Here is a 14,398-nt window from a genome sequence, read left to right as displayed (position 1 = left end):
TTTTTTTAGAAAAGAAAATACCCTTTTAGGAGAAAGCACTAAACCTCAGAGTGTGACCTACAATAGTTTATCAAGGAGTCAGGAGGTATTTGGGTAGTTCTCAAAGAAAAACATGTAAATATTTTGTACTTATATTTCATAGAGTTGAAATGAAATGCATTTCATCGTACCCCTTCTTAGGTTAGTTTGATGTTGATTTCTATCACCTGCTAAAAAAAGTCTCATCTAATGCAGAGGACTAAAGCCGTCAAAGATTTTATGTAATTGTCAGAGAGAGCACCGTAACCTCTCTGCTAAAGCAATCTACTTTTTTTTCAGAGCAGGAACAAAAGATTTCCTTCTAGTACAAACTTGATGAGTTCTATCAGTAAAGCCAAAAGAAAGATTAGAATTACTAAGATATCATTCAGCATTGCACTCCTGATAATGAAAAAAGGTACATGTCAAACAACAAAGCCAACCACAAGTTAATGACAAATATGGTTACTGCTAAATCAGAAGGAACTGCTGGTAAAATTCCTTTATCAAATGATACTGTTGTGCAAACACAACGTCAATAACATAGGACGTGGATTGAAAGGTGTGTGCTAGACTACATTTTGCTTTACAATAGGTTGAAGTGATTGATATGAGGGTATAAATAAGCTCTTGGCATCTGTGCAGCATTTATAAGAAGCTGAAGCACTTGATTTTTTGCTTCTGGTTGTCACTGAAAACTCATGCTGTAGAGGAAGAATTTTCATATAAGTTACTTAGTGTGCTATGGTGTAGAATGGAAAGGAGCGTTGGGATTACTCCCATTAGGACAGCAGCTATGTGTGCAGCAAGACTTATACCTGAAGCCAATTCACATGCTGCTTACTAACAGAGAACAGTCAGGGTTTTTTTAAAAAAACAACAATATGCTTCCTAATGTTGACTCATTATGAAAGAAAATTAAGAATTCAAGACACTAACAGCTACTGTGCAACTGTGGTTGTTTCATTTTAACATGTTGAGCAAAGAAATGAACTGCTTTGGATTTCAACACTGATGTTTATTTGCTATAATATGGAAAGAACACACATCATGTAAAAAACACATAATATTACATTTACCACCTTAACTATTTTTAATGCTCATTTCAGTAGCATTAAGTATATTCACATTGCTCTCCAACAGGTCTCTAGAACTTTTGTCTTGCAACAGCAAAACTCCACACCCACTCAATACTTGTTGCCCTTCCCCCACATTGATAACCACATTTGTACTTCTTGTTTCTATGATTTTAACTACTTTAGATACTTCATATTAGCGGAATCATAACACTGTTTGTCCTTTTGTGACTGACTTATTTTGCTTAGCATAATTTCCTTGAGGTTCATCATGTTATAACATGTGACAGGGTTTCCTTTTTTCCCTAAGACTTCCATTATGTTCCATTACATGTATATACCACATTTTCTTCATTCATTCATCCATTTTTCAGTGGGCATTTGGGTTGTTTCCGTATCTTGGTTATTGTCAATCTTGCTGCAATGAACATGGGAGTGCATGCAACTCTTTGAGATCCTGATTTTAGTTCTTCTGAATATACCTAGAAGCAGAACCAGTGGGTTCCATGGTAATTTTATTTTTAACTTTTTGAGTAACCTCCATACTTTTTTCCACAATAACAGCACCATTTTACATTCCCACTAACAGTGCACAAGAGTCCCAACTTCTCTACATCCTCACGAACGTTGTTTTGATTGTGGCCCGTCTGATAGGCATGAAGTGATGTCTTATTTTGGTTTTGATTTACTTTTCCCTAACGATAAGTGATGATGAACATCTTTTCATATGCTTATTGGCCATTTGTATATATTCTTTGGAGAAAACCTAATCGATTCCTTTGCTCAGTTTTTTCCTCTGTTGCATGTCACTAGCCTGGTGACTGACTACGCCAAAACCAGTGATTAAGGTCAGCAGTTACTCTTCAAGGACTCTAGCACACTAAACTAATAGCTGATACTCAGGTGGCTCAGATGGGAAAGAATCTACCTGCAATGCAAGAGACCTGGGTTTGATCCATGGGTCAGGAAAATCCCCTGGAGAAGGGAATGGCCACCCACTGTTCTTGCCTTGAGAATTCCACTATTGACTCCAGCCTCAATCCTTTGCCCATAGTTTCAATCAGGTTGTTGTATTACTATTGTTGAGTTGTAGCTCTTCCTTATATATTGTGGATATTAAGCTTTGCCAGATGTACAATTTAAAATTCTTTCATCCCATTCTGTAGGCTGTCTTTTCATGCATTTTCCCCTTTGACATGCAAGTCTTTGAGTTCATGGCACAGTCCCATTTGTGTTTATTTTCTTACTTGTGCTTTTGGTGTCATATCAAAGAAGTCATTGACAAATCCACTGTCTTAAAGAGTTTCCCCTATGTTTTCTTCTAGAAGTTTAGCAGTTTTAGGTCTTCTGTTTAGTTATTTCATAAATTTTGAGTGAATTCTTATGTACAGTATAAGGTAAGGGTCCAGCTTCATTGTGTTGTATGTGCATACCCAGTTTTCCTGACACCATTTGTTGAAAAGACTGTTCTTTCCCCATTGATTAGGCTTAGCACCCTTGTTAAAAAAATCATTTGACCATATATGCAAGGGGTTATTTCTATACTCACTATCCTGTTCCATTGGCCTATATATCTTTATGCCTGTACCATATCACATTACTTGGGCTTCCTAGGCGGCTCAGTGATAAAGAATCCACCTGCCAATGCAGGAAATGTAGGAGATGCAGGAAACCTGGGTTCAATCCCTGGGTAGCGAAGATCCCCTGGAGAAGGAAATGGCAACACATTCCAGTATTCTTGCCTGGAAAATCCCACGGGCAGAGGAATCTGGCAGGCGACAGTCCAAGGGGTTGCAGAGTTGCAGACACCTGCCTGACTAAACAACAAGAACACTGCCTTCATCACTGTTACTTTGTAGTGTCATTTTGAAATCAGCAAGTCTGAGTCTTCCAACTTTGTTCTTCTTCAAGATTGTTTTGGATATTCAGGTTCCCTTGAGAGTTCATATGAATTTTAGAATTTTTTTTCTATTTTCACACACACACACACACAAAAAAAAACCCACTGGAATTTTTATAAGTATTGCATTGAGTCCGCAGATTGCTTTATTTGGTATGTATGAACATTCTGATAATATTAAGTCTTCCAGTCTACATGTACATGAATGTCTTTCCATTTATTTGTAACCTCTTTGATTTTAAAAGTATTTTTTGTATCATTTAGTGTACAAGTCTATAGTCTACTTCATTAAGTTTATTCCAAAATATTTTATCCTTTTTGAGGCATAGTAAATAGGACTGCCTTCTTAATTTCTTTTTCGGGTTGGTCATTGTAAGTGTATAAAAACGCAACTGAATTTTTTTTAATCAAAGTACAGTTGATGTTCAATACTGTGTAAGTTTCACATGTGCAGCATAGTGATTCAGTTATTTTTTCTGATTATATTCCCTATAGTTTATTACAAGATGTAGAATATAATTCTCCGTGCTATACAATAAAGTCTAGTTGCCTACCTATTTATGTATAGTGGTTTTTATCTGTTAATCCCACACTCCTAATTTTTCCCTTCTTCCCTTCCTTCCTCTCCCCTTTGGTAACCATAAGTTTGTTTTCTGTCTGTTTCTGTTTTGTATACAAATTTATTTGTATTATATTTTAGATTCCACATTTAGTGAAATCACAGAGTATTTGTCTTTCTCTGCCTGACTTACTTCACTAAGTATAGTATTCTCTAGGTTTATCAATGCTATTGCAAATGGCATTATTTCATTCCATTTTTACTGCTGAGTAACAGGGCCTAGAGGAGCTATCCCATGTTGAAGGTCAGGAAGGGCGGCGGCGAGGTGATACCCCTCATCCAAGGTAAGGAGCAATGGCTGCGCTTTGCTGGAGCAGCCGTGAAGAGATATCCCACACCCAAGGTAAGAGAAACCCAAGTAAGACAGTAGGTGTTGTAAGAGGGCATCAGAGGGCAAACACACTGGAACCATACTCACAGAAAACTAGTCAATCTAATCACACAAGGACCACAGCCTTGTCTAACTCAATGAAACTAAGCCATGCCCATGGGGCAACCCAAGATGGGTGAGTCATGGTGGAGAGGTCTGACAGAATGTGGCCCATTGGAGAAGGGAATGGCAAACTGCTTCAGTATTCTTGCCTTGAGAACCCCATGAACAGTATGAAAAGGCAAAATGATAGGACACTGAAAGAGAAACTCCCCAGGTCAGTAGGTGCCCAATATGCTACTGGAGATCAGTGGAGAAATAACTCCAGATAGAATGAAAGGATGGAGCCAAAGCAAAAACAATACCCAGCTGTGGATGTGACTGGTGATAGAAGCAAGGTCCGATGCTGTAAAGAGCAATATTGCATAGGAACCTGGAATGTCAGGTCCATGAATCAAGGCAAATTGGAAGTGGTCAAACAAGAGATGACAAGAGTGAATGTTGACATTCTAGGAATCAGCGAACTGAAATGTTCTGGAATGGGTGAATTTAACTCAGATGACCATTATATCTACTACTGTGGGCAGGAATCCCTCAGAAGAAATGGAGCAGCCATCATGGTCAACAAAAGAGTCTGAAATGCAATCTCAAAAACGACAGAATGATCTCTGTTCATTTCCAAGGCAAACCATTCAATATCACAGTAATCCAAGTATATGCCCCAACCGGTAACGCTGAAGAAGCTGAAGTTGAACGGTTCTATGAAGACCTCCAAGACCTTTTAGAACTAACAACCAAAAAAGATGTCCTTTTCATTATAGGGGACTGGGATACAAAAGTAGGAAGTCAAGAAACATCTGGAGTAACAGGCAAGTTTGGCCTTGGAATATGGAATGAAGCAGGGCAAAGACTGAGTTTTGCCAAGAAAATGCACTGGTCATAACAAACACCCTCTTCCAACAACACAAGAGAAAACTCTATACATGGACATCACCAAATGGTCAACACTGAAATCAGATTGATTATATTCTTTGCAGCCAAAGATGGAGAAGCTCTATACAGTCAGCAAAAACAAGACCAGGAACTGACTGTGGCTCAGACCATGAACTCCTTATTGCCAAATTCAGACTGAAATTGAAGAAAGTAGGGAAAACCACTAGGCCATTCAGGTATGACCTAAATTAAATCCCTTATGATTACACAGTGGAAGTGAGAAATAGATTTAAGGGCCTAGATCTGATAGACAGAGTGCCTGATGAACTATGGAATGAGGTTCATGACATTATACCAGAGACAGGGATGAAGACCATCCCCATGGAAAAGAAATGCAAAAGGGTAAAATGGCTGTCTGGGGAGGCCTTACAAATAGCTGTGAAAAGAAGAGAAGCGAAGAGCAAAAGAGAAAAGGAAAGATATAAACATCTGAATGCAGAGTTCCAAAGAATAGCAAGGAGAGATAAGAAAGCCTTCCTTGGCAATCGATGCAAAGAAATACAGGAAAACAACAGAATGGGAAAGACTAGGGATCTCTTCAAGAAAATCAGAGATACCAAAGGAACATTTCATGCAAAGATGGGCTCGATAAAGGACAGAAATGGTATGGACCTAACAGAAGCAGAAGATATTAAGAAGAGGTGGCAGGAATACACAGAAGAACTGTACAAAAAAGATCTTCACAACCCAGATAAACACAATGGTGTGATCACTGACCTAGAGCCAGACATCCTGAAATGTGAAGTCAAGTGGGCCTTAGAAAGCATCACTACGAACAAAGCTAGTGGAGGTGATGGAATTCCAGTTGAGCTATTTCAAATCCTGAAAGATGATGCTGTGAAAGTGCTGCACTCAATATGCCAGCAAATTTGGAAAACTCAGCAGTGGCCACAGGACTGGAAAAGGTCAGTTTTCATTCCAATCCCAAAGAAAGACAATGCCAAAGAATGCTCAAACTACTGCACAATTGCACTTATCTCACACGCTAGTAAAGTAATGCTCAAAATTCTCCAAGCCAGGCTTCAGCAACATGTGAACCGTAAACTTCCTGATGTTCAAGCTGGTTTTAGAAAAGGCCAGAACCAGAGATGAAATTGCCAACATCCGCTGGATCATGGAAAAAGCAAGAGAGTTCCAGAAAAGCATCTATTTCTGCTTTATTGACTATGCCAAAGCCTTTGACTGTGTGGATCACAATAAACTATGGAAAATTCTGAAAGAGATGGGAATACCAGACCACCTGACCTGCCTCTTGAGAAATTTGTATGCAGGTCAGGAAGCAACAGTTAGAACTGGACATGGAACAACAGACTGGTTCCAAATAGGAAAAGAAGTTTGTCAAAGCTGTATATTGTCACCCTGTTTATTTAACTTATATGCAGAGTACATCATGAGAAATGCTGGGCTGGAAGAAACACAAGCTGGAATCAAGATTGCCAGGAGAAATATCAATAACCTCAGATATGCAGATGACACCACCCTTATGGCAGAAAGTGAAGAGGAACTCAAAAGCCTCTTGATGAAAGTGAAAGTGGAGAGTGAAAAAGTTGGCTTAAAGCTCAACATTCAGAAAACGAAGATCATGGCATCCGGTCCCATCACTTCATGGGAAATAGATGGGGAAACAGTGGAAACAGTGTCTGACTTTATTTTTCTGGGCTCCAAAATCACTACAGATGGTGATTGCAGCCATGAAATTAAAAGACGCTTACTCCTTGGAAGGAAAGTTATGACCATCCTAGATAGCATATTCAAAAGCAGAGACATTACTTTGCCAACAAAGGTTTGTCTAGTCAAGGGTATAGTTTTTCCTGTGGTCATGTATGGATGTGAGAGTTGGACTGTGAAGAAGGCTGAGCGCCAAAGAATTGATGCTTTGGAAGTGTGGTGTTGGAGAAGACTCTTGAGAGTCCCTTGGACTGCAAGGAGATCCAACCAGTCCATCCTAAAGGAGATCAGCCCTGGGTGTCCTTTGGAAGGAATGATGCTAAAGCTGAAACTCCAGTACTTTGGCCACCTCATGCGAAGAGTTGACTCATTGGAAAAGACTCTGATGTTGGGAGGGATTGGGGGCAGGAGGAGAAGGGGACGACAGAGGATGAGACGGCTGGGTGGCATCACTGACTCGATGGACATGAGTCTGAGTGAACTCTGGGAGTTGGTGATGGACAGGGAGGCCTGGCGTGCTGCGATTCATGGGGTGGCAAAGAGTCAGACACGACCTGAGCGACTGATCTGATCTGATCTGAACAGTCCATTGTATATGTACCACATCTTCTTAATCCAATTATCTGTTGTTTCCATGTCTTGACTATAAATAATGTGGCTATAAACTTTGGGATGCATGTATCTTTTTGAATTAGAAGCTTTTTTTCCTGAGTATATATCTAGGAGTGGGGTTGCCAGATCATATAGTAGGTCTATTTTTAGTTTTTAAGGAATATCTATACTGTTTTCCATAGTAGCTGAACCAATTTTCATACCTATCAGCAGTGTACAAAGGTTCCCATTTCTCCACACCCACTGCAGCATTTATTATATGTAGATTTCTTTAATAATAGCTATTCTGACCATTGTGAGGTGACACCTCATTGTGTTTTTTATTTAAAAGTGCAACTGATTTTAAACGTTGATTTTGTTTCTGCAAATTTGCTGAATTTAATAGTTCAAACAGGTATTTTTGTAACATCCTTAGGATTCTAAATATAAGATCATGTCACCTGGAAATGGAAATAATTTTATTTCTTTTTTTCAATTTCCATGCCTTTTGTTTATTTTTCTTATCTAATTGCATTGGCTAGAATATCCAGTACTATGTTGAATCTTTGCCTTGTTCCTGATTCTAGAAGCTAAGTTTTTAGTCTTTCTATGTTGACTAAAATGTGTGGGCTTTTCAAATGGAAGTAAGTATTGTACTGTCAGCACAGTGCCACTAGCCACATGTGGCCACTGAACACAAAATGTGATTAGTGCAACCAAGTAAATGATTTTTCATTTAATTTAATTTTAATTTAAACAGTGACATGTGACTCACAGCTATAATACTTACAGTGCAGCTTTAGAACAAGTGAACAGACCCTTACTATTCAATGCTGATTAATCACATTTAAATTAGAGCATTGACTTTGTTGAAGTGAGAGATGGGATAGAACACATGTTGTAGAATGACACAGACACAGTTCAGTGCAATCAGAGAAGAGTAATCATAATAAAAGTGTAAACTCTATCACGTCAGAATTAGGTTAGAGGGACTTAAGATAACTTTGTTGGTAGGACAATGATAACTCATATAAGCATTTAAGAGTGCAATGATTGGAAGAACAGATAGATTTATTTTGAAAGCTTTCTATGTGATGATTTAGAACCAAAGGAAAAGACTTCTAATATGTTTCTCTTATTTAGAGAAGCCTGATTCTAAGCTGTATGGATTGACATTCATACTGATGTTACAGCACTATAATTTCACTTCCTCTCCCTAAGAAAGACAGTACAAAAAAGAAATCACCCTGGAGTAACAACATTTCCACTCTTGTAACTTCAAGTGATCTTCATAGAACCATTCAATTCCAGTTTCTTCAGCATTACTGGTTGGGGCATAGACTTGGATTGCTGTGATACTGAATGGTTTGCCTTGGAAACGAACAGAGATCATTCTGTCATTTTTGAGATTGCACCCAAATACTGCATTTCATACTCTTTTGTTGACTATGAGGGCTACTCCATTTATTCTAAGGGATTCTTGCCCACAGGAGTAGATATAATGGTCATCTGAATTAAATTCAACCATTCCAGTCCATTTTAGTTCACTGATTCCTAAAATGTCAATGTTTACTTGTGCCATCTCCTGTTTGACCACTTCTAATTTACCTTCATTCATGGACCTAACATTCCGGGTTCCTATGCAATATTGCTCTTTTACAGCATCGGACTTTACTTCCATCACCTGTCACATCCACACCTGGGTGTTGTTTTTGCTTTGGCTCCATCTCTTCGTTCCTTCTGGAGTTATTTCTCCAATCTTTTCCAGTAGCATATTGGGCACCTACCAGCCTGGGGAGTTCATCTTTCAGTGTCCTATCTTTTTGATTTTCCATACTGTTCATGGGATTCTCAAGGCAAGACTACTGAAATGTTTTGCCATCCCCTTCTCCAGTGGACCACATTTTGTCAGAACTCTCCACCATGACCCGTCCAGCTTGGGTGGCCCTACATGGCATGGCTCATGGTTTCATTGAGCTAGACAAGGCTGTGGTCCATGTGATCAGTTTGGTTAGTTTTCTATGATTGTGGTTTTCATTCTGTCTTCCCTCTGAAGGATAAGGATAAGAGGCTTATGGAAGCTTCCTGATGGGAGAGACTGACTGTTGGGGAAACTGGGTCTTGTTCTGATGGGTGGGGCCATGCTCAGTAACTCTTTAATCCAATTTTCTGTTGATGGGTGGGGTTGTGTTCCCTCCCTGCTGTTTGACCTGAGACCAAACTATGGTGGAGGTAATGAAGATAATGGCGACCTCCTTCAAAAGGCCCCATGCATGCACTGCTGCACTCAGTGCCCTGGACCCTGCAGCAGGTGACCACCAGCCCATGCCTCTGCTGGAGACTCCGGACACTCACAGGCAAGTCTGGGTCAGTCTCTTGTGGGGGTCACTGCTCCTTTCCCCTTGGTCCCAGTGCACACAGGTTTTGTTTGTGCCCTGCAAGAGTCCATTTCCCCAGTCCTGTGTAAGTTCTATAATCAAATCCCACTGGCCTCCAAAGTTAAATGCCCTGGGGGTTCTCAGTCCCTTTGCCAGATCCCAAGGTTGGGAAATCTGTTGTGGGTCCTAGAACTTTCTTAACAGTGCAATAATTTCTTTGGTATAATTGTTCTGCAGTTTGTGGGTCATCTGCTCTGCATCTGTGGTGGGGTTAATGGCGACCTCCAAGAGGGCTTATGCCACAGGCTATGTGACCAGGCAGCTGCACCCAGAGCCCCTGCCCCTGTGGCAGGCCACTGCTGACCCATACCTCCACAGGAGACTCAAACACAGGTCTGACTCAGTCTTCTGTGAATGATGTCCTTTTCATCATAGGGAAATAGAATGCAAAAGTAGGAAGTCAAGAGATATCTGGACTAACAGGCAAATTTGGCCTTGGAGTACAAAATGGAGCAGGGCAAAGGCTAATAGAGTTTTCCTAAGAGAGCACACACTGATCATAGAAACACCCTCTTCCAACAACACAAGAGAAGACTCTACACATGGACATCACCAGATGGTCAACACTGAAATCAGATTGATTATATTCTTTGCAGCCAAAGATGGAGAAGCTCTATACAGTCAGCAAAAACAAGACCAGGAGCTGACTGTGGCTCAGACCATGAACTCCTTATTTCCAAATTCAGACTGAAATTGAAGAAAGTAGGGAAAACTACTAGGTCATTCAGGTATGACCTAAATCAAATCCCTTATGATTATTCAGTGGCAGTGACAAATAGACTCAAGGGATTAAATCTGATAGAGTGCCTGAAGAACTATGGATGGAGGTTCGTGACATTGTACAGGAGACAGGGATCAAGACCATCCCCAAGAAAAAGAAATGCAAAAGGCAAAATGGTTGTCTGACAAGGCCTTACAAATAGCTGAAAAAAGAAGAGATGCTTAAGGCAAAGGAGAAGAGGAAAGACATACCCATTTTAATGCAGAGTTCCAAAGAATAGCAAGGAGAGATAAGAAAGTCTTCCTCAGTGATCAGTGAAAGAAATAGAGGATAACAGTAGAATGGGAAAGACTAGAGATATCTTCAAGAAAATTAGAGATTAAAGGGAACGTTTCATGCAAAGATGGGCACAATAAAGGACAGAAATGGCATGGACCTAACAGAAGCAGAAGATATTAAGAAGAGGTGGCAAGAATATACAGAAGAACTGTACAAAAAAGATCTTCACAACCCAGATAATCACGATGATGTGATCACCAACCTAGAGCCAGACATTCTAGAATGTGAAGTCAAGTGGGCTTTAGGAAGCATCACTACGAACAAAGCTAGTGGAGGTAATGGAATTCCAGTTGAGCTATTCCAAATCCTGAAAGATGATGCTGTGAAAGTGCTGCACTCAATATGCCAGCAATCCTGGAAAACTCAGCAGTGGTCACAGGACTGGAAAAGTCAGTTTTCATTCCAATCCCAAAGAAGGACAATGCCAAAGAATGTTAAAACTATCGCACGATTACATTCATTTCACATGCTCGCAAAGTAATGCTCAAAATTCTCCAAGCCAGGCTTCAACAGTATGTGAACCAAGAACTTCCAGATGTTCAAGCTGGTTTTAGAAAAGGCAGAGGAACTAGAGATCAAATTGCCAACATCTGTTGGATCATTAAAAAAGGAAGAGAGGTCCAGAAAAACATCTACTTCTGCTTTGTTGATCATACCAAAGGCTTTGACTGTGTAGATCACAACAAACTGTGGAAAATTCTTAAAGAGATGGGAATACCAGACCATCTTACCTGCTTCCTGAGAAATCTGAATGCAGGTCAAGAAGCAACAGTTAGAACCGGACATGGAACAACAGACTGGCTCAAAATCAGGAAAGTAGTATGTCAAGGCTGTATATTGTCAATCTGCTTATTTAACTTCTATGCAGAGTACATCATGTGAAATGCCAGGCTGGATGAAGTTCAAGCTGAAATCAAGATTGCTGGGAGAAATATCAATAACCTCAGATATGCAGATGACACCACCCTTACGGCAGAAAGTGTAGAACTAAAGAGCCTCTTGATGAAAGTGAGAGAGGAGAGTGAAAAAGTTGGCTTAAAATTCAACATTAAAAAAACTAAGATCATAGCATCTGGTCCCATCACTCCATGACAAGTAGGTGGAGAAAGACTGGAAACAGTGACAGACTTTATTTTCTTGGGCTCCAAAATCACTGCAGATGTTGACTGCAGCCATGAAATTAAAAGACACCTGCTCCTTGGAAGAAAAGCTGTGACCAACCTAGACAGCATATTAAAAGCAGAGACATTACTTTGCTGACAAAGGTCCATCTAGTCAAAGCTATGATTTTTCCAGTAGTCATATATGGATGTGAGTGCTGGACCATAAAGAAAGCTGAGTGCCGAAGAATTGATGCTTTTGAACTGTGGTGTTGGAGAAGACTCTTGGAGAGTCCCTTGGACTGCAAGGAGATCCAACCAGTCCATCCTAAAGAAAATCAGTCCTGAAAATTCATTGGAAGGACTGAAGCTGAGACTCCAACACTTTGGCCACCTGATGTGAAGAACTGACGACTCATTGGAAAAGACCCTGATGCTGGGAAAGATTGAAGGCAGGAGGAGAAGGAGATGACAGAGGATGAGATGGTGGGATGACAGAGGATGAAATGTTTGGATGGCATCACCAACTCTATGAACATGAGTTTGAGTAAACTCCAGGAGTTGGTGGTGGACAGGGAGGCCTGGCGTACTGCAGTCCATGGGGTCCACTAAGTCCACAATTGAGTGGCTGAACTGACTGAACCTCAAGTATATTAATAGAAAGGGAGGATAATTTTATTTTGAGAGGACAATCTAGAGAAAATCTTATAAAGTCATTTGAAGTCGTCTCAAGGAGACCTCCTCTCATACTTTTAGGATCAGCAAGAACCAGGATTGTAGGGTCTGTACATTGACATAATAATAGTAGCTGGTTTTCTCAACATGTTTGCAGGTTTGGGCTGTGATTCCTGATTCTTACTGAAATCTAGAGAACAACTGGTTAACAAATTTCAAATAATTATCTTAAGTACAAAGACTGCTATTATGATTCCACTAGGTTTTCTTCTATATTTCACATTTTCTCTAAACTTCTCTAAACTTTAATCATTTAGACTGCTCATTTCCAGGCCTTATATTTCCTAAAATTAAACTATGAATGATGACCTTTTGCTGTTCTGTCATCACACTCAGCACTGGAAACAATCCTTTAAGTTTTATTTCCTCTTCATAGCAGTATTATTCACAATATCCAAAAGATGGAAACAACCCAAATATCCCCATCAATAGATGCCTGGAAAGACAAAATGTGTATAGACATAATACAATGGAATTTTTCATCTGCAAAAATGGAAGGAAATTCTGACACATGCTACAACATGTCTGAAACTCAAAAGACATTATACTGAGAAAAATAAGCCAGAACAATGGAAAAATACTGTATAATTCCACTTGTATGAACACCCGCCTCTGCTAAGTTGCTTCAGTCGTGTCCAACTCTGTGCAACCCCACAGACAGCAGCCCACCAGGCTCCCCCGTCCCTGGGATTCTCCAGGCAAGAGCACTGGAGTGGGTTGCCATTTCTTTCTTCAATGCATGAAAGTGAAAAGTGAAAGTGAAGTTGCTCAGTTGTGTCCAACTCTTTGAGACCCCATGGACTGCAACCTACCAGGCTCCTCTGCCCATGGGATTTTCCAGGCAAGAGTATTGGAGTGAGGTGCCATTTCCTTCTCTGATATGAGCTACCTAGAATGGTTTAATTCATAGAGACAGAAAGTAGAATGGTTGTTATCTGGGGGTAAGAGCAGTTGGGGAATTATTAGTCAATGGATACAAGTTTCTGTTCGGGATGATAAAAAATATCTGGAGATCATGATGGTGGTTGCACAATATGGTGAATGTAATTAATGCCATGGAATTGTACACATAAAATGGCTTAGGTTTTAAATTTTATATTATGTTTATTTTAACAGTAACTTTTCAATTTTGTTTCCTCCTACCTTGGATTGTATTAAACCACCCTTGCAGTATAAGTGAGGTCATCTATATAGAATGGCTAGCACAGGGTATTTTTGTTATTGCTATATTTTTCCTCTAGCAAATGTAGTTTAAGAACATGTTAATCTGATTTTCAATCACATAATCAGGTGGATGGATATTATTGGTGCTATCAGCAATAGTCATGTCCCAGGCATCAATAATACCCACATTGAGATCCATGAAAATATCCCTCATGATAAGATTCTGAATATAACCATGAAAATCACTAAACATCTCTGCATTATCAAACATCCTCCTAGTGTTTTCAGTTTTCAGGATCACCTTGGTTTCTGGGCTTCGCAAGAATAGCCGTTCTATGGCCTTTTGAACATTGATGGCCCTACGGATAAAAATTTTTATAGGGAAGGGTCTCAAGTGCTGACCAAGAGTGATAACAATGGCGGTGTCCTTGTCTCCTGCTATCCGGTCAATTTCCCGTGGGATATAATTATCATCCTTTACCGAGAACAGACTTTGAGTAACAAATGGATGACCATGCTTTTTCCACTGAATCAAAGTATGTCTTTCAGCATCCAGAAGCATATGTGTTTTAAAGGGCCCAACTCCATGAAGATCAAAATCTTTTAAGGCTGATGGGTAAAAAAAAATCAATAACTCTTTTAACAAAAGGAAAATAATGATATAAT

General features: G+C 39.8%; 1 protein-coding gene across 2 annotated transcripts in view; it reads right to left on the bottom strand.

The window, feature by feature from the left end:
• Nucleotides 1-3,073: 3,073 nt before the first annotated feature.
• Nucleotides 3,074-14,398, bottom strand: part of NXPE2 (neurexophilin and PC-esterase domain family member 2) — a 51,024-nt gene continuing 39,699 nt past the window's right edge. For both annotated transcript variants that reach the window (XM_059875091.1, XM_002692997.6), the window contains exon 6: nt 3,074-14,341. In XM_059875091.1, the coding sequence (XP_059731074.1) occupies nt 13,806-14,341 (536 nt within the window). In that variant the 3' untranslated portion in view covers nt 3,074-13,805. The remainder of the gene's footprint in view (nt 14,342-14,398) is intronic.

This window comes from Bos taurus, chromosome 15 (assembly GCF_002263795.3).
Source record: "Bos taurus isolate L1 Dominette 01449 registration number 42190680 breed Hereford chromosome 15, ARS-UCD2.0, whole genome shotgun sequence".
Taxonomy (NCBI): Eukaryota; Metazoa; Chordata; class Mammalia; order Artiodactyla; family Bovidae; genus Bos; species Bos taurus.
Note: the sequence above shows the minus strand (reverse complement) of the source record. Positions and strands in the feature narration are given on the sequence as shown.